Here is a 23,473-nt window from a genome sequence, read left to right on the forward strand (position 1 = left end):
TGCAACGCCGTTTCAGCTCCCCGGCGGCTCGCTCACCGACGGCAGCCCTCTGCCGCATCCGACCGCACACGCCCCTTTTTCGACCGCCCCCCTCGCCTGCGCCCGTCCCCCACACAGTAGGCAGCAAAGCCGGCTGGCACACGCGAGGGAGCGCGTCTGCCAACACAACTTGTTCACCAGTCACCGTCCCATCTAAGTGGTCACCGGCGCCGTCCCTCCTTCCTATGGTCCACAGACTATGCGGCGACAGCGAACCCCTATCTAGACCTGCCCCGACGTCCCGCTGCCATGTATCAGGCATCGTTCCTTTTCCTTCCACTCTGCTTCGCTTCCTATGGCACACAGAGCAACTGGCGGCGGGGTGATAGACGCAAGCGCCTCTTTGCGCCGACTCTGCTGCAGGTCTCAGGCGGCCAAGCGTCTCCCCTACGCCTCCGCCTCATACACCTCCCCCTCGAAAGGGTTTTTCGACTCTGGAGGGGAGGACGCGTTCTCGGGGTAATTGGGCCCCGAGGCAGCGCGCTCCGGAGCGCCGCTCGGGGGCTCTGCCGCGCGCGTGTGAGCGTAGCTGCTGCCAGACAAAACATTCCCCTGCGAGCCCGCAGACTGCCCGCGACTTCCCCACTCGGCCCCCACGCCGGGCCCAGGGCCCACCTGCGCCGGCGAGCTCTGGGCGGTCGTGAGGGCCCGGGCCGGTGAGAGCCGCGTCTCTGATTGAGGAGCGGAGTCGGAAGCGACCGGAATGGGCCCGCACGGGAACGAAGACGTCGCCGCTGCGCTCAGAACCGCCTCCGCCTTCAACATCTCAGGAGTTGTCAAACGAAGAAATTTGATAGCGATCAGCACGCTCTGCGCCCGCAAACAACACAGCACAGAAACGCACGTGGGAACAAGCCGTAGCGCCTCGGCGGCAACGAGGTCTGCACAGCCTCTGCACTCAGCGGCGCACAGACGCGCCCGCGAGCGTCCTTTGTAAAATTGAATCGCGGCCGTGAGCACACGCAAACATCACCCTGCGAGAAGTAGCACCTCGCGCCTAACGCTTCACCAGACCGAAGGGATACGTCGTGGGGGCACGCAAGGTGACACACGACCGAGGACCTCCGCTTTGCATGTCCACCGACATCAGAGGCTCACTAGGCACACACCGAATCAGCGCCCCGCAAGACATCTGTATACGCGTGCGCTGCAGCACATATATCCGCCCACACGCGCGCACTCCCGACCCCGATTCTGCTGCACAGGCCCGGGCGCCGCAGTCGCAGAATATTTTAGAGCGCGAGTCCGTTACGCAGAACGCAAGAGCGGTTCACTCCTCTGCATGTCTCGCACCGCGGATGACTCACTCGGCTGACCAAAGTCATAGCGTCGAGGTACTTGGTGTTCATGGCGTTGTTGGTCTCGAACCTGAGGACACACGCGTCATGAAATCCTTACAGCAGTGAGAGCCTGCGCAGGGATGCAAACGCTGCAGAGGTCTGGCGTCCTGACCGGCGCCGCGCGAGGCAGAGGCCAGAGGACGCGGGGGCCCGCAGTCTTACTGAGTCTCGAGCTCCTTCAGCTTGTACTGGCTGATCGCGTTGTTCAGCCTCTCCTCCACCTGCCGCCACACACACACACACACACCCCAAAAAGGCTGTGAGTGAAAGGCGAACCCACGCGCCGAAGGTCCCGCGGCGCAGCCCGACCCTCTCATCTGCTCGCGCGCGCGCCTGTCCGCAGCGCGGCCGCCTGGCGGGCCTGAGACCACTCCATTCGCCTGCGATGCGCGGGACGCCTCATGATTTTGACATATAAAGCAGGAACATACGGAAGTGGACGGACGCCCTTGCGAGACACGTAAACACCCATCTGATATGCAGGCACACAAAATCGAAGCTCCGGTGAAAACGGCCTTCACGGCGCAAAAAAGAAAGCGCTAGGGACCTTCCCATCCACCACCTCAGTGTGACGGCCAACATCACCTCGGTTCGGCAAGCCTCTCGAGAGAGAGACAACGCGGATGAGACTCTTGCACCGATGTGGGTCACTGAAGAATCAGCATGCAGCGCATGCGCCAAGTTCTGCGAGAAAGAGCTCTAACCAGCTCTTCCATGGGCTTCGGTCCTCACTGCACGCTCTTCACGGCAAACACGAATCTCATTACTGGTCCAAAGCTGACTTGAGATCTGCGCACGACGCTCTGGCCAGTCCCGGCATAATCTGCTTGCTTCGGCGCTCCCACGACCGCGAGGAGAAAGCCATCGAGCCTACCTTCTGGATGTCGTTTTCTGTTTTCGGGTCTGGGCGCATAGAGTTTTTCGTTTTCAACTTTTCGAGCCTCTGGGGAAAGAGCAAAACACACCACGCGTCTAAACGAGCAGAAGACGCGCCTACACTTAGAAAACATGTCGCAGAGGCGCGGAGAAGAGCCCGCGGTCCAGAACTGTATAACGCAAGTTGAAGGAACAAACACATTATGGTTCCTCGAAATATGAAGATGACTCCGGTGTGAGGTATAGACAGCTTTCTTCCCCTACCTGCGGCGTTGCCGAGAAGGCCGTACCTGAGACTGCGTCGTCACTTTTCGAGAGAGCTTGTCTCGGTCGTCAACGAGTTTCTGCGCTCGAGGGAAGCCGGGCAAAGACAGCACCCGACCGACCCGGAATCTCAGACATGGCGTGGCCCCCCTGCTGGACAGACTACGTCGATCTGAGAGAGGTTAATCTCCAGAGAGAGAAAGAGCCATGTACGCATACCGCTTCTTACAGAGAGTTTGGTACTGCACCAGCTTCGAATCTCAAACGAGCTGGAACTACTCGCTCGCCTTCCTGTTACAATCCGGTTCGCCCGCGAACAAGACGAAGAATACCCTCCGCTAAGCAGAAAGTGCGCGCGACGCCACTGGATGATTTGAAAAGTACAGTCGACAAAGACTCAAAACTACAGTTCATCCTACAACTCGTTCGTGCAGTCTGAACTCTCAAAATTGCAGAATCGCCGCGAGGCAGCTTTCAAGACGCGTTCAGTTAGGGAGAGGCGCGCATACGTTGGAAATACCCAGAAAAGCGCATGACGGGAGAGCTGGTCAGCGGCGCCGCACTCCCGGTGTAGTTGGGACACCTTTCATCGTCAGACTCCAGGAATGTCTACCTATCTACTCTAAACTGCAGTCTGCGTCTTTCTCCTCCGTCCCGCTCCCCCCCTCCCCCCCCTCGTTCACAGTCATGAACTCAGGGTATCGTGATGAATCTAGAGTGCTCGCTGTGTTTCTTCGCACGCTAGAAAAGTGAGAAGCAAAGTGTATGCAGAGGCATCCCTCCTAACCTCGAGGTTCTTGGCCTTTCTTAAAAGCTCCTCGGCAGTCCGCCCGACAGCCACAATCTGCGGATGCTGAATAGTGGCGCACACGCAGCGGACTTGCGCGAGGTAAATGGATGCATGCCACTCGGAGACAGTCGAGCGAAACACGTGAAGGCCTCCGGCGCTCCAGCAGCCAGCGAAGGCGCCTTCGGAGGTCCTGCCACTGCGCGCGCAGAGCGCCACGCGGCCCTTAGCTTACCAGATCCGCCCGCGCCTTCTCGAAGATTTGCTGAGCAGAGAAAACAGGAAAGGAGGCGGAGTGCGCGAACGTACAGCGCCAGACCGCACAAATCGAGGCACACACGGGGCCTCCGCCAACCTCGCTGCTGGAGCTTCCGCCAGAGACGTCTTGGCGTCCTTGGGTGCTCGCAGTGGGAGGTTTCGGAGGGTCTTCTTGGACGATTCCCCGTTACCCCGCCGCCAGCCCCCGCTTAGGCGCTCGATTTACCATTTGGTGCGTGATGGCCACGATGCTATCGCGGTACTGGCAGCCCGAGACAAAGAAAGAATCTGACGCGCGGGTAAGGCCCCGGTGGACTTTCTCCCATTCTGCAGGATGCACGCACCGCAACAAACGGCCCCGAGAGACGTGAGACCAGATGGGCGACGCGTTTAAGATATAGTACATTACGAGAGTCAGAAAGAGGCTTGGTTCATCTCGAAGACAAGACGCCTGGTAATCCAGATTTCTTGAGGCAGAGCTACGCAGATGGGGGCACGCGCCGGTACGGGCCCTCGCTCCTCTGCGCCGCACTCCGCAGAGGAGCGAGGGCCTTTATCAACTACACAAACGCTCGATCAAAAAGCCGGAGCGCCCACAGCACCGCGACAGAGGACAGAGACAGCATTACGGGCGCGCGACGGCAAGTCTGGCAGCGAGAGAAGACTGCTGTAGCCGAGCAAACGGAACTGACAGACGCCAGCGGACGCCAGCGCTAATCCGCTCCTCCGACCGCCTGGAGGCCTCCTTTCGAAAACAGCTGACGCAACGTGGAAGACGCTGAGATGGACGTGGCAGGCTCAGTACGAAACAGACGATTTCACACAGACGCAGACAAAGGGAGAACCATGGAGGCAGGGAGGTGCCGGCCTCGCCCACCAGGCACCCACCATGGCCACACAGGCAGAGACGTCCGTCCGCTGGAACTCAGATTGACTGTCACTGCGGCCGCCCCAGTAGAGTCAGGAAGCTTTCACTGGGATGCTCGAGAATTCTCAAACCCACGATCGCGTCCCTCCTCTCTCACCCGCAAAGAGCTTATCAAGCCTCTTAAGGTACTCCTGCATGCGCTTCACGAACCTCGCCTGCTCTCGCAGGTGCGCGCCGACATTGTCCTTCTTCGAGCTTCCCTGCCCCATGGTTGAGGTTCCTCCGAGCCAGCGTCAACGCGGGGAATCGAACTTTCGAAAGATAAGAGGGTGCGAGAGGCCACTGCGTTCCCACACGAAAGCATTGATACGGAACGGAGAGGAGACGAGGAACGCGGGGATACAAACGAAACTAGATTGAATGGACGAGTCGTATACGCAGGTGTAAAGGTAAAGACAACGAATCTGTAGCAACTTCCTTTGAGCGCCTCCCTGAAGTTCAGTGCTGTGCAAGGCCCCTTCTATGGTCTTTGGTTAGAACAAGGGGAAGCCACGCTCGCATGGAGGCGTTACTCGATGCTCGGCAGCGAAGGTTACCAGAGAGATGGCAGGGGGCCCATTTGACAAAGAAGGCAGAATTGCATGATGGCACGGGTGAATGAGCGGCGGAAGACAGATGAGGAGCTCTCTTGAAACGAAGGTGCGCAGTTTCGGCGAGAGTAGCAGGTCGTACACGAAACCAGCACTCCCGCGAAGTGTATGGACACCACAAAATGCGACACAAAGTGGCGAGCGGGCACGCGTACAACACAGATGCAATCACAACAAAGCGTGAGTTCTTTAAATCGCCGAGCATCCCGCAGAAAAACAGTGAAAAAATTCTCTTTCACACGCCGCTCGCCTCGACGGCTCAAATTGCTACGCCGAGTTCAAGGAAGGGACATCGACGAAACTGACTTCCGGAGAGTCTAACCAAAAGTTTAGCGGAGAAGCTCCAAGCCGATCTTAGAGGTGGCAACACAGACATAAATAAAATGCGTCCTGCGCGGTCATCGCATAGGCGTGTCTTACTGGAGCGTCGTGGTGAAGTTTCGCCCCGAACCAGGAATTTCGTTTAAAGCAAGCCTCGAGCAAACTCTAAAAAATTCGCGTTCAAAAGGTAAACGGCGGAGAGCGCGCATCTATAGGAGAAATAGCCGACAGGAGCGGCCCGTCAGACACCGGTCGTGCACGGTTTCTCCGGGTCCCGGATAGAGCAGCGAGCGCCGATGAAGGTCTTTGGAACAACGAAACCCACGCCGAGGGTTGGAGCGATTGGAAATCTCGAGAACAACGTAGGACTCCCGAACCCAGCGTGGCCAAGCACATTCGCACCGAGCGTTTGTCCTTTCTCCCGCAGGCTTGTGTGGTGTCGACAGAAGAGGAAGGAACGGACCGAAAAACAAGGCTTACAAGGCGGAGAGTCGCCCGCGCCGCTCGGACCCCGGCTTTGCGATGAGCCTTCCCTTCTTTCGGTGCTGCAGGCAAACAGACAAGGCTACTGGCGTCACCGGTAGAACAAACTGGAACAAAGTTTTGACACGAGTGAGACTCAGAAACGAATTGTATCCATGTGTGCAGGTTCGAAACGCGTTTACGCGTTTTTCGCAGCTGACTCCGGTGAGAGGAACAGGAGAATCAGCTAAGCGAATTGCGCCGTTGCGCTGCATCTTTTCTCTCGCAGCCGCACACCCGCAGCTGCGCCGCAGACCAAAGCCGCCTCGGCGCCCAGAAGGGGCTGAGACAGATCACAAAACCCGGCAAGTCTTATCGAACTCATTGGCGAGCGTGTGCGTGCCATTGCACAGCAACGAAAACCGGAGGATCTGCGTTGTCGTCACGGGCCACGAGGGGGGGAGAGATGGACTGCTTTCCGCCAGCAAGCACCGACGTGCTGGAATTTCGTTGACTGGGTAGTTCCGTTCTCCCTTTACCGAACTCGAATCGTTCCACTTATATCTTCCGTAGACGACGCTGTAGCGGTTTTTTCTGGAGATTTCAAGTGTCGAAGTTCCAGCAGAGATCCTTAGCAGCCTGCATTTTTCCCACGGGTTCAGGTGACCCGGGCGCCGGAAACAGTCTGCATGCTCCCGCGGAGCGAGGAGACCTCTGTTCGATTCTGGTGAAGCGTCGATCGTGTCTCAAAACACAGACATCCTCCGATTTTCTCCAGGTATTCTTGCCGTGAGGGTTTAGAGTGCGGTGGAACAGACGTGGAGGACGGCAGGGCTTAGGCCTGAAGCCTGCCGCGCACAGACGACCCCTTCGACTTCCGCATTTTTGCTGCATGAACGGCGACGCGCCTTGAAAAGTGCCCTTCTCAGAGAAGCTCTTTTTAGCGAGTTCTGGTGCGACGGACAGCCCTTTTCTTTTGTCAGGTTTTTTCGGATGCACTAAGGCCGCGGCCGGCCTCCTTCTGCCAGCGCATGCCGCCGGCACCGACTCGCGCGATCCGCAGATCCTCTCTTCCTCCAACTTCAAGTCTACGCCAGTTTCACAGGCGAACGAGAAGGAAAGAAGTCACGTCCCGCGCGTCCTTCTTTCTGTTCTTCCCCGTCACGACCCTCTCTGCGCGTCCACGTTACCCCCGATGGAGCCTCACGGGCCCGCCGAGTCTTCTCCTTATTCTTCTGCTTCTCCTTCTCTCTCTTCGGACGTGCTGGTGGTGGGAACGGGGGTTTCCGCTTGCCTCTGCGCGGCAGCTCTGGCACGCCGCGGAGCGCGCGTTGTGCAGATTGATAGCTCGGGAAACTACGGAGGGGCCTACCAGACGCTCAGGCTCTCGGAGTTGCTTGCCTGGGCGTCTGAGAGAGAGGAGGTGGGAGAATGTCCAGAACGAGGAGAAGGGGCAATTGACCAAGTGCCCACCGAGCAGCTGCATCTGCTTCTAGCGAAATGCGCAGAAGACAACGCGCTGAGTCTATCGTGTCACAGACGGCAGAGAGCCGCAGCGAGACCCTCGGCGGCCGCCAGCGAGGCAAAAAACGACTCAACGAGTGACGCGACCTCCTCAGGCAGCTGCCAGCGTCCCGATTCAGACGAAGCGACGACGGACCTATACTTGTCTCCTACACACTTCAGACCGGGAGGGAGTGCGGCGTGGGACTCTGGAGTTTTTCGCTCTCGCCACGCGTCTTTCTTTCCGTTTGCAAGGCACACAGAGTGTTCTGTTGGCAGAGGCGCACCTGATCAAGCATCCGCTTCGGCGGGTCCTCGCGAGCCTGCGAGCCCACAGAGGACTGCTGCTGGAGGCACCTGCGAGGACGCACCTGGGGCGCCCGGGGCTTGTGCAGAGGCGGAACGAGAAGCCGATTGGCAACAGCGAGAAAAGGAGGCTCTTCTTCGGCCCGCGATAAGCAACGGCTTCGGGATCGATCTGCTCCCTCGGATTCTCTACAGCAGCAGTCCAATCGTTAATATCCTCGTCGAGTGCGGTGCGGCGCGCTACCTCGAATTTCGGCCTCTGGAGGCGCCGGTGTTCGTGGCCGACCTCGAGATAGGCCCGGAGCTTTTCCGATGGAACTTTCAGACCAGCGAGGCAGGGGATGCCGATGCGGAGGGTTCGCACGAGCGAGCAGCCCTCTCGCCGGTGGAGAGGAACGGCAAGCGCCTCAGGGAGCTTCCGCAGTCTTCTCACGTCGCTGGAGGGGCGCAGCGCGCAGAGGAGGAAGATCAGGCAGGCTATCGAGCGGAGACCGCGAAAGGGAGAAGAACAGAGGACGCACACTCGAACGGGGCCCGCGCAGGCCCTTCTGGCCAGCTGTATGAGGACGCAAAATCGAACCGTGCGCTCACGCTGCGCGTGGAAAGCGGGTGGGGAAACACCCAGAAAGAGAAATCCACCTTGTCGTTGGAGGCTGTCCCGCTGAACCGCAGCGCAATATTCGGAAGTTCGGTTTTGACGCTGCCCGAGAAGCGTTCGCTGATGAAGTTCGTGTCTGGCGTCGCTTCCCGGTTTTTGAGTCCGCAGTTCCTCTCTGCGGCCCGCTGCTGGGGCAGGAGACATGCATCGAAAGGAGACGGAGCCCAGACAGCTGGGCGCGGCACAGAGACGGGGTCGGGACTTAGCGGCAACGGGGAGCGCAGCGAGGGCGAAGCCGCCTCGTGGGAAGCGTTTCTAGGTGAGCACGGTTTAACGGAGCGTCTTCAGCGCTACCTGACCTTCGGCGTCTGCCTCTCGGAGTTTCCCATGTGTGGCGTCTCAGGAGCCAACCGCGCGGCGCTTCTCGAGTCGCCTCTGGAGGACAGCGCTTCTGCTCATCGGATCGACACGCGGAGGACTGCTGACGCCTGCGAGACGCTAGTCTGGCCCGCAACGGACGGCCAGAAACGCCTCGAGCTGTTTGTGCAGAGTCTGGGCGTGTACGGGCGCCAAGGGGCCTCAGACAGCGCGTGGCTCTATCCTCTGTTTGGGACCTCCGACCTGCCACAGGCGTTTGCACGCGTGGCCTCGCTGAGTGAAGCTGTCTACATGCTTCGCGCAGGCATCCAGGATATCCGCGTAGAGCTGGGGGCGGCGCGCGAGCCGCCCGCCGCGCGAGATCTGGCCGTGGCAGGTGCCTGCGGAGCAGCGGGCGCGAGTGCCTCGCTGAATCTTGCCGGAGAGGACTTTCCTTGCCTTTGGAAAGCTGCGAGACACGCGGGAAAAGAGGTCACGGTGCGACTCACGAATGGAGAGAACGTACGAACGCGCCTGATTCTCTTTGAACCAGAGAGCCTTCCGTCGTTGGCCACGCCAGTGTGGAGAGCAGACGGTGGCGCGTGCCCAGGGCCGGAGCTCGCTTGCGACGCAGGCCGCGACCGCGACGGTTGGCGGGGGCCGAGACGCGAGTCGCAGCCAGATCTTGGGCAGATGCTGTTTGAGGACGCAAGTTCCTTGCGGGAGGACCTTCCTCCGCGAGAGGCGATCCCTTCCGCCGCGCCGCCTTCTGGCGCCCAAGGCGCGTGCACAGGAGAGGCCGGGCGGTTTCCGGAAGGCCCTGGGCAGGGCGAGGAGCAGGCGGGTGGTTCGCGCGCGAGGTTTGGCGAAGAAGCCGCGGCAGGCGAGGTGGCGAAGGGGAGCGAGGCGTCGTTGTCTTCGTGCCACCTCATCGCCATCTGCCGCAAGCCGGTCCTGGACGGAAACGGCTTCCGCATGTGTGTGTGTACTGTGCGCGCAGAGGGCGGGGAGTCGCAAGGCAGATATCTAGCGGAGAAGGCGCGCCTCGCGGCGAGTGCCGGGCGGAGCAACCACGAGCCTCGTGCGCATCCGCGTTGGGCTGCAGCCCGGTGGCCTGTCCACGTCCTCCAGACGGACGCCTCGTGTGCCACGGCGCCGCGAGACTACACCGTGCTGCACCTCGTTCACCTGGGCTACCCCGGCGTCGGCCCGTGTGAGCACTGCTGTCTCGCCGGCAACCGCGACGCCGCAGCGAGCGAGGGCCTTCAAAAAGGTCTCGTCTTGGAGCGTCAAATGGGGACCCCTCAGGAGAGTGGCGCACACCAGCGCCCGGGGGGGGAGCGCGCCGGAGTCGCGACCACGAGACGGCAGTCCGGCGCCGCCCCCTGCAGCGTTCTGAGAGAAGTGCTGCGGTCGCTGCTCGAGAGGCCAGAGGGCGGGTGCGCAGCGCGGGACTGTTTGTTCTCGTGCTCGTTCGTCTTTGGCCCCGGCCGGGCGGAAGGGCGTCGCCAGCACCGCTGCGTTGAGCAGACCAGGCGACGCTTTGAAGGCTTCCTGCGCGGACTCCGCGAGGAGGCTGCTGGCGACACAAGCGAACTCGCGTGCCTTGACCAGCGGCCGTCCAACCACATCGAAGGGTCTCCAAATGGGGCGGAGACCCGCAAAACGGGGCAGGAGGACCCTGCCGGCGCAGCGGCTGGAGAAGCGGGTGAGGGTGAAGCGGTGAAGAAGGCTGGTGATGAGAAGGAGGAGGCGTGGGAAGCGCGGACGGAGGGTGGCGGTGGGACTGGCGAGGCTTCTGAGCCGCATGGGCGGAGGCGGGACGATGGGAAGGGTGAGGAAGGGGAGCAAGCTCACGACGCAAGAGGAGCGCTCGGGAGGGACAGGTTCAGCGGGAATGGCTGCGGCTTCATGCTCCTTCCGTCAGCCCCGGTGACGCCGTTTTTCTCTCTACTCAGGGAGCCTGTCGCGTGCCGTGATGTCCTCACGTCGCTTCTGTCTAGGCCTGAGCCGCTGGCAGTCGACGAGATGGTGCCCAAGCACGCCATGCAGGGGCTGCAGGACGTGGAGGAGCGGCAAAGGCTGCTCAACGCGCCGTACGAGCAACTCGATAAACTCGGCCTGACAGCCGACAGCGAGGTGCTGTCGATGCCATCTTTCTCCCACATGTAGGGGGCTGGACGTCACAGTTGATCTGTGCTCGGCTAGGCTGCCATTCTTGTTTGGCTGCCGTGATTATCTCCAGCTTGTAATCACGCAGCATAGGGGGACGTCATACAGACCTCCGTTTGTAGACCGCGTGGCCGACTCGGTCACCCGGCGAACACGCGTACGGGGATCGCATTCCGGCAAAGCCCCGTCGACTCATGTGCGGGGGGGGGGGGGGGGGGGGGGGGGGGGGGGGGGGGGGGTACGGGGGTACTCGCATAGTGCAGCTCCAAATGCGTTTACGAAGTGCTGTTTGGTATACACTGTGTGCACTGGCGCCAGTGACAGGCCGAGCAATGCGTGCGCCGGTGGTCATGGCTAGCCACATAGTTTTGTTACATTTGAAAACCTGTTTCTTCCCGAATACACACCGACCATCAGGGTGGCCGCGCCGAGGGTGGAGACAGACGTGGCTTTTTTTAACGAGGTAGGCCGGGCGTTCGCTTCTAGAGGACGGCCAGTCGATAACACGGCTCCGCCCCCAGGAGCTGTTTAGCTTGAACGTTCTAGAAGCGTCCCTTTCTGAGGCTTCTTTCGTCTCTTCTCACCCGTAGATGAGGAACGCTCGCAGATGTTTGCAGTTGCGGGTTGGCTGTGGTGAGGTGCTTCCGTCCGACGAGATAACCCAGCAGGCCGCGAGAGCATGCTCGGCGACCAAACAATTGCAATTCTGTCTACTGGTCTTCAGATCCATATCCATGAAACCAATTTTCAATATGTCGAATAACCTGCACCGCGCGGCCTTTTTGGCGGCCCGCACATGGATATTCGTCATCGCACATTGCAGCTAACCACTTTTTTACGCTGCAGCGAGTGGAGCCAACATGTGGCAGATTGCTAGGGCTGAGGCCGATGATAACGGCACCGCGTATACGCCATGGCGCCAGTGTATCACATTGTGTGGTATCACCGTACTATCTAGGGTGATTCTTGCGCTCTCTACGGCGGCACTGAGTGCTCCGCGAATGGCTGCTGGCGATTCGCATCTAGATTCAGGCGCCCATCTATTTGTACGTGTGTCCTGCACGCTCAGCGGAAGGTCACATGAAGCCTGTATTGAGACCGCGTGAAACCGAACTGCAATCGTTTTCCACGGAACAGCTCCCCGTGAGAGACGTGCACCTTATGCAAGCTTTGAAATCGCTTTGCATAAAAATTCATGCTTGACGTTCGAGTTGACGAACTTGGACGAGCTCGGATGTGAACGAATATGCACTCGTTGTCTCCTGCACCAGCTATAGATGACCATGTGTGAAGCCTCCCGTTTTTTCTTTGGAAGACGCCCTAGGGTCTCCTGCCGTGAATCCAGCCTCGATGATGCGGGCAAGCTATGCCATGCAATATCCAAGTTTAGGGTTTAGGGTTAGAGAGATGCAAAGTCCCTCCAGAGCTACGGTGTGATGGCGCTTTGCCCTCATACTCCAGCACTATAGCAGACATGAATCAGAGAAAACTGGTTTTGAAACCCGCAGAATTCCATACTCCATACTGCCACAGTCCCGGTCCCGCCCCGAGAACCTCGGGGGTGCCATCTTTAAAAAGCCTGTCGTAGGACCGAAGGCTTGGTGTGACGGGTTTCCTCGTGCTTGTTCGTAGGGTGCCGGCCGCCGCGCCGTCTGCTGGTGTCTCTTCCCCTGCCGGCTGCTGTGTATCCCACAGTGGCCGTCCGCACGGTACGGAGTGCGGCACGGGGTTTTCCTCTGCCCTTCGTCAGCCGCGCTTGGCTGGGAATGATTGTTAGATCCCTCTACGCCTTGGCCGAACAAACCACTTGCCTCCACAAGGCGGAGACGGCGCAATGCCGCGAGGTCACTGACATCAGCAGCGTCGCGACACCTTTTTGGCCTTCCTTGCCTCGCGGACAGGAGGGGGTGCGGCGGGCGTCGCACGGAATCCAACTGTGACGTGTCCAGTGAACTTCCCAGCTCCAACGGGTCTTTTTTTCCACACAGTCGTTACTCCGGAAGCAAAGTTTTCTGTGGTGCTGGATGAGTGCCACGCGCCAGTACACTGCCGCCGACACGAACCGCGGTACCAACAAACAGATGGTGTGTCACCGCAGGTACGCGGTGTATCGTCAAGTGTTCGCCTGGAGAGAGGTTACTGTTCGAAAATTCTGAAGCAAAGCAGACGCCGGTCTCGCAGGCATCTGACGTTGTCCGTTTCCGTGAGCATATCTGTTTGGGTTGTGCTCACGAGAAGGCGTAGGTGTTTATCCTTCGGACCCCTTTCAGCAGGCACTACAGAGGTCACGCTCATGTCCTGCGGTATCGTGTTCAGCTCCGGAGTTTTTTTCGTGCTTCTTGTAGTGCTCTGCGTCCGTTCCACCAGTGCGGCGAAAAGCGAGCACGTGGATGCCTCTGTTGGTGCAACGGCTGCTGACATTCAAGCTGCTCGATATCAACGCTACAGACGCATCATTTCATTCACTTTGGTGGAGAGAGGCTCCAATATTGCCGCATTGCCACCTTGCTCGGCTGCTGTCGGCAGTCCCAACAGCTCTGCAGAGACACCTCTTCTTGCGGGCACTCTGACCCCTTGCTCGCGCGAAAACTCCTGCGCAATCAACATGGAAACTGCAGTGCTTGCTCCCGGGGTCTCCATGACGAAGACAGGCGCCAGCACAACCGAAGTGGAGAGGGTAAAAATCTTACGACCACAGCGTGTCTCCGGCACATGTTGAACACAAGGCTCCACGCTCTTGAGCTACACTCTAGCTGGAAACTCCGGAGTAAACCGAGCAACTCCGTCGCGCGCATTACCTTCGGCGAGTCTAGAGGAACGAAAGCAGTTGAGAAAAGGAATCCACGCATATCGCCTCAAAAGCACGCTCACCGTGGTGACCGCTTGATGCCCCATTGTGCTAACCAGCACAATGAACGGACACAGGCACACACCCTTGCAAAGTTTTTCGCTGCTCTGCTGAGTTCCGAAAATTGAAGCAGTGCTCACACCTGTGCTCCCGGCTGCTCTACGTCAAACGAAGTCGAGCCGTGATGCGGCGATGCAGTCATTCAGAAGCACTGTGCCCGACGTGGCCACTGCCATCTTCAGCTCATGTGTCTGTGTGGATCTCTTGAGGCCGGTCTCTGCCTTCACGTGTGGGTATGTATTCGCCCACCTGGGACGTAGACGCACCTGTCCTACGTGAGTGTGGCTCAGGAGATTCGCTGCCAGGATCAAGATGACTCTTCGGAGATGACAGCCGTCACAGTCTCTTTGTACGGCCCCCTTTCAGTTGTGCAGTATACGACTTCTTTCCAAATAGGTAAGCGGCTCGATTCGGAGCGCCGAGGAAAAGGAGCAGAGGGCGGCAACTGGTCAGTCGCGTGATGGGTAGTTCAGTCCTGGAGTAACATTCCGTAGCAACGTAGGACTACGGTCCGCCCACCCCCCCTAAAATGCCGTGTGTAGAACCGCCGGGCGTTGGACTTGCATCGCTGCATTTCCCAGGTGACATTCCGGAAATCTGGTTCGACGCAGTGAGCCGAGAGGCTACGGCGTTCCGAGGCAGTTGGCAGATTCTGTTGAGCCGGTCAGACTCAGTTGACGAACTCATGAAGGCGCTGGGAATCAGCATGCTGAAGCGACGAGTGATGGCGACGTACAGCAGCATCACAGACATGGAGCTCATCAAGAACGACGAGAAATATCCGGTGATCAAGATTACCACCCACCTTCCTTTGAACAATGTGAAGCAGTCTGTCGTCGCTTTCGACAACACCTGGGCCGAGCAGACGGTGAGGGACAGGTGCAGCAACCCGCGCAGTCGATCTGTGCTGCTGTACGCGAGCTCGAGTCCCTGCTGGTCGGCCTTGCTCGCGCCGCCGCCCGTGCATTTCCCGGACACATACTGACGTGCACTTGTGGCTCTAAAAATGACATATGTATGTGAATAGATGTAGGCCTCTGTGCTATGGGACTGGTTTGTGTAGATCTGTTAATAATACGGGGTATCACCAATCTTCTGCGCGTTCGCACAGGATTCTGATACCGGTACGTGGCGCACGTGGAGCGTCTGGATCAACGGGAGGGCCATCCAAAGGCGAGAGGGGCCCCTCGGCACCATGTTCGACGTCAGGGTGATTTTCCCTTCGGACCCTCTGTCTACTGACGGAAAGCCCAACGGTCAGGAAGCATCTGGCCCTCTGATGCTCTTCAAGGTAAGGAAGGGATAAACGGAAGGCCGCTAGACAGGACCCAATCACTGTCAGATCTATGAAATGTAGGGAGGGCAGGGGTGCTACACGTTTGGCAGCGAAGCCAACGAGGTGGTGCTCTCACCCGAGCAAGCGTGTTTCTGGTCCATGTCGAGAGGCCTGAAACGGGTCACAATAGGAGAGAGAGGGGAACGTGGCACGTGGCCGAATGCCTTAAAAAAAGAGTGCTCTCGGCAGGCACTAGTTGAATTCCTCGAGTATGTCCGGATTGACACCCACTGCCATACAAGTTTGAGAGCACCGAAGTGGCCTCTTGTGCCAGTCTTGTCGGCTCTGTGTCGTTCACCTTGTGCTTTTCACTCGCAGCCGGTGCCAGCCGCTGAGCTAGTAGAATCCACTGTCGCTTCGGGCACTGCACATCGGACGAATTTAAGGCCCTGTGGTGTTGCTCATGGGTCATAACAAAGTATAGAAGCAACTATGGAAGTTGTGGGAGGATACCCCATCAGTCACGTCTCTTGCTGCTATTGTATTGCCTTGTGTTCAGTGGACATTTATCCCGACTGGGAAGCAGCCAATCACCGCCATGCGTTGGATGAAGAAGTTGTAACGCGATCGGCAATCGCTACCTTGCGGCGCCCTCACGAGGCCGCCTGGGCATGCAGAAACACGTATCCCAGAGAAGGCACCAACGGCGGGAAAGGAGAAAAACAGAGAACAGATGCTGTGGGTGCAACGAAGTCTCAACATTCCACAGAACAATGCTCTGTGGACGATGACTGTTATTGCTGCGGTGCAATGGAATCTCGGACGTACCACTCCATTATGGGGTCTCGAGTACGGCTGGGACAGTTCTTTGTTCCCTGCGTACGGAAAGAGTTGCCGGGGGAAGCTTCCCTCTATCCACAAACGACGAGAACACTTGCGTGACTGCGTACTTCACCTTGACCGAAAGATGTATTTACGTGGCACAGGACAGACCCCGGAGCACCTTCGTGTCCTGCATAGTGCATAGACAATTTTTGAGGTCACTTGAGCGTCGCGATTCTCGTGCCTCTACGTCAATTGTTTTGTGTCAGCAACTGCAGCGGCGCTCCTATGCAGAAACCTGTACGGGGGGCTTGCGAACAGAGATCGTGAAAAAGACCTCTTGTGTGCCTCGCCGAAAATCAACTTCGCACGAATTTGAGGATGCCCTCAGACTGTCGATTCACTTCACATGAAAGCGGGTCACTTGCCCTAAATATCTGATACTGCCTACGTACTGGATTTTAAATCATTAAGTGGCCGGTCACATTCGACTCGTCCGTGCTTGCACATTGCTGAGGACAACGTATAGATACCAGTTTTCGCAGCCACAAGATGTTTCGCATTGGCACGCTTCTCGCTGTGTGGACGGATTGTATACGATGCTAAGCTGCCCACAACTTCGTATTTCTCTGTCTTGCCTTCGATGCCATCAGCGAAAGCGGACTCGACTCATGTAGCAAGGGTCCCAATCACATTCCAGTACACATCCCTGTTCTGGCTCTCCCTGAAAACTGGTACTTAACGCGAAAAACGGATGAACATGTATACGGCCGTGCCCGAACATTTCCTCTGAATCGTTTGCACAAGGGTATCGACTACGCACTGATTTGCGCAGCAAATGCATCAGCACACACGGAGAGCCGTATACGAAGGCTCACGGAGGTGCACACCGAAGGACTACGTATCTCGTCTCAAATTCAACACGTTCCCTACGAACGTTCAGCCGCCAGGCGGTCTCCCCTCTGTGCCCGTCTACAAGCTTCTCCGGCAAGGTTGCTCATGCAGAGCTCCCCCGGTTTGACGGAAGTCGGTGTGGCCATCGTGTAAGGGATGATCTTGCCTCTATGTTGACTCGGCAGCAGACACCGCGTGGCAAATAGGCTAGGCTACTGTGGATATGGTGCGGTGCCTGTCATCAACGGAAAATGCGGTTCAACCGTTGAGGTTAAAAACTCAAGATAAACTCATCCTTGCAGTGAAGCCCCCAGTCCACTGTCGCAAATTCATGCTTCCGCATGGTAGCCTGTGGCGCAGAGGTAGTACCAAAACGAAATGTTGCAGTGTTTCCTGTGTGAAGTTGTGATGTCGTTCCGGTAGCTGGAGAAACAGGCTAGTGTGTGTTTAAGGACACGCTTATGCACGGTGCTACAATAGATCTCCAAGTAGTCACACCGCTTTTAGCACGAAGTAATGCGGCATCAAAAGCGTCTCGTTTGCTTTGACTGACAGCTAGAATGTGATTTTGCTGACTTGTCAGGCAACGAATGTGGGTGGCCGCCACTGCTCAGTTGATGGGAGAGTGCACCCAGCAGTCCCACCCTTTACTTCAGGTCGTATAGGAAACGAATAATCTCGGCTACAATGCCTTTGTGATACCGAACGTCTCGCGTCCTCTATCTATCCTGCTCACACCGCTGCAAAATTTGTTCTCATCACGGTATTGGCATCAGACCCCCCTGTGCCACGCTGGTTGTGACCTCGCTTCTCTGCTCCGTGCGTGGATCCGCTGTTCGCATTACACCAGTTTTCCCCTCGCGTGCTTAAAGGGATCTTGGCTCGACCTCGGAGGTTAGGATACCTGCGGGATTCTTGAAGTTGTTTACACTGCGCGCTCTTGGAGTCAACGGGGAAGCTCAACAGGGAGGTGTCCTCATGAAATGTGTATACGCTTTTCATGTTCACATGATTCTCCTGTGCCATGTACATCCGGGAAATTAGCTTGGCTTTTCCCGGCAGACACCTTCGCAATGGCGCTCGTAAGGGATATTTTCTGTGGAGCTTTATTATCCCCCGGTAAGCAGTCACTCTATGGGACCCGTCTCTTGGTTACGTCATTCCGGAGCCGCACTGCCGGCATTGCAGCAGAGGCACATGGCTGCCTCGTTCACAGGCATTCCGCTATCGACTATTATAAGGGAACTGATCCTCCCACCACTGCAGCAAAGGTTCGCAGGTGGCCAGAAAACTGGCTGTGCTCGACAGGTATTCATCCTCGAGGGAGAGCAATCTCAAGGCTGACCGTAGGGGAGCCCCCTACTCTATGGGCTTCTAGGGTCACTCCCCGTACAGGTCTCCCTGCCACAACATCGCTCGGTTTCTTCGCATCCGAGACAGCTCATCCACAATACTTGGCTTACTTAACTCAGCAGCGACATAGATCAGAAAGGGCGTCCGACAAAAGTCACGACCACATCGCCGCAGCTGAGCCTTACTCGGCGCTTGCACGGAGTTGTCGTTCACATGGAAAGTCATCTGAAAAGAGGCGGGACCCTCACGGAGAAACGCGAGGCAGCAGGCATGACAGCCACAACCGAGGGGCAGCGCCCAGCGGACGCCTTTTCTCCGCATGTGCTGGATGCTCTTGCACCACAAGGCTGGTCCTCGAACCCGAGGGTTTACCTGACTGTGGGGGGTTAGGTGCTTCGAAACATGTAACAGCGAAAGCTTCGCCGGTTCCCACACAGGCGGAACCCATCAGTCCAGAGAGTGACCCGGAGGACGACACATCCGGTACGCACAGTCAGGCCACAAGTCTTTGTGACAGAGCCGCTGTCTGCAGTGACTTCTGCCCTTCGAAAACATGGGGGGAGTTCTCTCCCGTCCCTTTTGGGTTCTACTTTGTACTTTAAGGACCGATACAGCAGCAATTGAGTGTATTGTTGGTTACGCTAGCAGTGCGTTAAGTCTTGTATTTGAAGACAGAGACTCAGGAAGAGGTTACACTAGTTATCGTGTAGGAATCCATACCCTGACCTCGTTGTGACTGGCAGATATGCGAGCCTCTCCTCTTTGCGGTGCGCACTGATGTCTGTTAGCCGTACGCGTTGTGTTTGATCGAGAAGCATCAGATCTGCTGATTTGGGCTGTCCTTGCTTCTCTGCAGGGCCAGAACCGACTTACTCACCCGTCCACGCGGGGTACCACTTGCAAGAGTGCATGAGAAGCATGAACACTTCGTATGGCGGCGTGGTGCCTTTCGTCAATATTGCCTACGAGACTTGGGGAGAGTTGAACTTAGACAGGAGTAACGCTGTCCTCCTTACATGTGGCCTCTCAGCATCTTCTCATGCAAGGAGTAGCCCACTAAACTCCGAAAGCGGTGCGTGCCCTCGTGATTCCTAAAAGTGACAGTGCAACACTCCAACAAAACCGCGGAGAGAGTTTGGTTTCCGAGGTTGGGAGGGGTTGACGCATGGATGTTTAAGTTATTTTTTCGGTGGGTGCGGTTCAATGCCACCGTGCGAAGTCGAAACGAGTTTTCCTCGCAGCAAAAGGGCGGGCTTAAACGTAAGAATAGACATTCGAACACCTTCGTCCCTCTGAAGGTCACTGAGTATTTCCACTCAAGGAGGGAAAAAGACGCTACATGCTTCTTGAGCGGCTCAGGCCGAGTACGTTCCAGAGAGGCTGAACACTGGGCACCGATTAGCTTTCTGGCCTACACGAGGTCTCAAATCGGCGATCGATGCCCGCGTGTTTAGCTCTTGGCTCACTGATTTTGCGCTCGTATACCTCCGTCGAGGCTCGGGACTTGTTCAGTGGACGCGGAGGCATGGGTATGCCAAATGGATTCGGAGATAGCTTTGCGCAAAGGGGTTCCAAAGTTTGCGGCACGGGCATTGACGAACCACAAAAGATATTACCACCGAGATCCCCTCATCAAGAGCAAACAGCACTTAGATCTTTTCGGTATCCCACCATGTTCACTTTCGCCTCTCCTGGAATGGGGGAGACTCTGTTCTGTCTTCAGGCTGGTGGGAAAGCTTCATTGGCCCTGGGTTGGCCTTGGACACCAATAAGTTTTTCATCATCTGCGTGGCCAACTTCGGAGGATGTTCCGGAACAACCGGGCCCGGTTCCTTCAGGAATCGAGATGGAGAGTCGACACGTTACGGCCTCGATTTCCCGATGTTCTCTGTTCAGGACATGGTGCGTGTCATGTTTAGGGTACTGGGTAAGTTACGCTGGTCCGTTGTCTCACAACGGGGACAACTGCATGACATTGTACGGGTCACCAGCGGGGGGTACCCCGCATTTGTGTCTCAAAGTCTGCAGATATCTGAGTTCGCTTGCGGCTCATGGGTTGCCCTTTCGCTTCTCAACCGCAAGGACACGTGCAGTGAAACTGAGCTTGGCCCCGAATTATACACTGGCTCGGCTGAAGCCGAATATGCGCTCCACCGTCTCCCTCGTAACCCGAAGGCCTTGGAACACCCGTTATTGCTACCGCCGACACCTTGTTAAAACTTGCCGCGGAAGACAAGTCAGGAATTTTTTTTCTCTGTTCTCGTCTGGATTTCTGGAACCTGCAGATCACCTCGGCATAGAAACTCTCCACGCTGTTGTTGGAAGCAGCTTAGGCGGCATGCAGAGTCTGGCCGCCGCGGCCATGTACCCCGACAGGGTGAAACGCCTGGTCAGCATCAGCGGCGCGGCAAGCAGCTCTCCGCTCTCTATTGCTCTTCGTTATGCTCAGCGGCAGGTTCTTGTAAGCTCCCGACATCATTCCTCACTAACAAGAGTGTCTGGTTTCGCAAAGTTGCTGCGGTCTTTTTTCGGCGTTCCACGGAGATCTGTGTGTGTGTGTGTCGTTCGCTTCATTTCGCCTCAGTACACCATGAACCACAGTCGAGAGGCTAACACACGAATCGGAGAAGATACGCACTTTCTCTCTCTTGTACCAGTTCTCCATGCAAAGTAGAAGTTGCTACGTCGCGTGTAAACCACTACCGTTGGTTGGCTTTTTTTTGCCAGATCGTTTTGAAGAGCTAAAGATTATACGCTGGCAGCTTATCTCCTGATCCGCATCATCGTTCCGTTTCTGGTGCAACATGTATGCCATCAGATGGCGGACCCCCTGTACAACGGTGGTGACTACTACGGCAAGCCTTACCCGTATACAGGCATGAAGCTGGCGCGAGCTATTGCGACTATAACATACCGAAGCGGTCCAGAGTGGGCGCAGAGGTTTGGTCGCCAGCGCGTCCACCACCGTTCGAGAGACTCCGGTACACTACTGAAATGTCCAAAAACGGATTCGGACGCCCCCCCTACTCTGGGTCCCGATTTCACCGTTGAGGCCTACGTGGAGCATCAAGGCAAGAAATGGTGCCACCTGTATGATCCAAACTCAATGCTGTTCATATCGAAGGTGAGAATGGGATAAGGATTATAAGACTCCATCGTTGCATGAAAAAGTGCAGGCACCCACAATCGACGTCGTTTTCTGTCGTTTCACATCCGGGGTAACTGGAAAAAAGCCTCGCGTTACTTTTTCTTCTAGTCCCTCGCTTCGGTTTGGATGCCACAGTACCCTTCCGTGTGCAAGCGCTGTATTGCAGTAGCAATGAACTTGAGTATGCTGATTTGGGGAGGGGTCACATTACGATTGCAAGCACGCGGAATAGCTCCGCTGAAGCTAAGCTGACAATGGCTACTACTCAAAGCGTGGTTCATCTATTCTTCTAACGTCTTCAACAGGCTGCTCGCATGCGTGACCACTGGCAGCTGCCTAGAAGGGAGAGGAGGCAGACGTTAAAAGAAGGAAGAGAAGTGGCTGCTGCAGGATTCTGACTATAGGCGCACACGATAGAGCGCATCTTTTTGCTTTATGCTTTAGGCGATGGACCACTTCACTTTAGAGGAGCTCGACACTGAGACCGGCGAACTATCTTTGGAGTATGGTCTGCGCCAAGTACGCATGCCTGCTCTCGTCATAGGAGTGAAAAGCGACATACTTTTCCCGTTATGGCAACAGAAGCAGATGGCACACGCGCTGAGACGAGCAGGGAACAACTCTGTGGCATTTTACACCCTCGACTCAATTTATGGCCATGATACTTTCCTAATCGACGTTGCCAATGTCGGCGGCGCAGTGAAAGGCCATCTCGAGCAAACTCACGCGTAGGTGTCTTTTGTTGGCTATTCAGCAATAAAACAACCGTGCCGCGAGTAAACCGCCGTGCTGCATCGCGATCTCTTTCAGTATTCGCCGTAGGGCGGCAGACCCCCATACATACACACTGCTGACCGCGTTCTGCCTGGAGTTTTCCTGACCGCCAGGGTTCCGCTAGAGGGGTGTGGGTAGGGGGGCGGCTTCAGTCCAACTGCTTCTTTGTTTCGCTCGATTCCTCACCTCCGTCCGTACGCACTGCTGTTGCAGCGGTTGTCCGCATGGGTGATGTTAAATGAAGGAACGCCACCAACAGCCGGGCGGTGAAACCGCTGTTGGAGTGCTGACATGTGGCTAGCCTCAGACAATCCAGTGCAGAACCCGTACCCGCACAGATTTTGATCTATGCTGGAAGTTAGTCACGCATAAAGTGGTTGCAGCCAAACATTAGCTGTAGTGCTGACGAGTAGTTGCACATTGACGTTGGCATGACTCAAGCTGCCCTAAACAAAACAAATGTGACAAAGCTGGTACAAGATTTTCCTAGTTACGAGGCATATCAGAGGGTATGTTGCCTTCAATAGTAACGGGTTCTCCGCGGGGCTCCACTTCCCAACAGTACGACGCACCCATGGGCCTGGGCATCAAAAGGCTGAAGCTGTTTCTGGACTCTCTGCGGCAACTGTACCAACTCCCCCACTAGCGCGCTTTGCTTTGGATTTACTTCGTGTGCAACTTCCACAGAAAACGCGTGCTTTTCTGCAACCGGTTACGTGAGTGTGCTCGTGCGCTTCCAGGCAGGCGCCAGGCGGGACCCGCGGGTCGGGGATACGCGGGCGGTGAAGGCGTATGAGACATCGGTGCTGGCAAACCCGTGGTGACCCTGTCTGCACTAGTTTTTATTTGACAAGACTAAGTCCATTTGCATTTCTACATCCCTGCACGCAGACTTTGTTTGTCTGATTTTCCATTGGACCCGGCGTAGCAACTATCACCGGACTCTCGCCAACCACATGCATTCTTATTGGGCAGTCCAAACAAATCTCAGGAATGGCGTGGGTCACATTTATCGAAGTCAGCCTACGGCGTGCAGTAGCGCGGCTGTCACGAGGTCGCACAGGGACGCGCTTTTTAAGGGGCAGCCGGCTAGACAGGAAAAGGAAAGGTCGCATGATTCCCGTGCGACTTTTCGCGTGGCTCGATTAACCCGCGTTCTGCTGAAAAATCGTGGGCAGATACGCACGTCGCACTTCAACAGAAGACCGTTGCAGCATGGGTTCGCCTTTTATTTTGTGCTGATCCTAGTGTTCCTCGGTCTGCAGCGAAAAGGCTCTCTATCTTGAACCGCTGGCAAATGTGTGGTGTAACCTCCGCGCTAGTCGTGTGCTCGCGGCAGCCATGTGAATCGTGACGGTGTTTCGAAGTAGCTCTGGCAATGCTTCTTACTGCCTCGCTCCTACAGAACTGCCCAGATTGAGATCACGTCGCCACCTTGCTGCAGCGAAGCGACGCCCGGCTTCCGCTGACGAGGTGGCCCCGGCATGTAACGTGACG

At 56.9% G+C, this 23,473-nt stretch overlaps 4 protein-coding genes across 4 annotated transcripts; 3 read left to right on the plus strand and 1 right to left on the minus strand.

Moving 5' to 3' along the window:
• Positions 1-426: 426 nt before the first annotated feature.
• On the minus strand, positions 427-4,701 carry BESB_043110 (uncharacterized protein; the record flags this gene model as incomplete). The annotated part of the gene is made up of 9 exons (XM_029362762.1): positions 427-849; positions 1,347-1,407; positions 1,542-1,600; positions 2,254-2,322; positions 2,546-2,599; positions 3,307-3,372; positions 3,542-3,571; positions 3,791-3,891; positions 4,590-4,701. 9 exons carry the CDS (start codon positions 4,699-4,701, stop codon positions 427-429), a joined length of 975 nt encoding a protein of 324 aa, XP_029220128.1.
• A 2,359-nt stretch (positions 4,702-7,060) lies between these two features.
• Positions 7,061-10,801, plus strand: BESB_043120 (uncharacterized protein; the record flags this gene model as incomplete). The annotated part of the gene is made up of 1 exon (XM_029362763.1): positions 7,061-10,801. The coding sequence occupies one exon, from the start codon at positions 7,061-7,063 to the stop codon at positions 10,799-10,801; it is 3,741 nt and encodes a 1,246-aa protein (XP_029220129.1).
• Positions 10,802-13,406: 2,605 nt separating this feature from the next.
• Positions 13,407-15,607, plus strand: BESB_043130 (uncharacterized protein; the record flags this gene model as incomplete). Its single annotated transcript, XM_029362764.1, has 5 exons — positions 13,407-13,515; positions 14,052-14,105; positions 14,291-14,577; positions 14,821-15,000; positions 15,545-15,607. 5 exons carry the CDS (start codon positions 13,407-13,409, stop codon positions 15,605-15,607), a joined length of 693 nt encoding a protein of 230 aa, XP_029220130.1.
• Positions 15,608-17,835: 2,228 nt separating this feature from the next.
• Positions 17,836-21,934, plus strand: BESB_043140 (putative homoserine O-acetyltransferase; the record flags this gene model as incomplete). Its single annotated transcript, XM_029362765.1, has 6 exons — positions 17,836-17,972; positions 18,876-19,126; positions 19,778-19,981; positions 20,340-20,515; positions 20,873-21,178; positions 21,647-21,934. The coding sequence occupies 6 exons, from the start codon at positions 17,836-17,838 to the stop codon at positions 21,932-21,934; spliced, it is 1,362 nt and encodes a 453-aa protein (XP_029220131.1).
• Between the last annotated feature and the right edge of the window lie 1,539 nt (positions 21,935-23,473).

This window comes from Besnoitia besnoiti, chromosome III (genome assembly GCF_002563875.1).
Source record: "Besnoitia besnoiti strain Bb-Ger1 chromosome III, whole genome shotgun sequence".
In the NCBI taxonomy this organism is placed as follows: domain Eukaryota; phylum Apicomplexa; class Conoidasida; order Eucoccidiorida; family Sarcocystidae; genus Besnoitia; species Besnoitia besnoiti.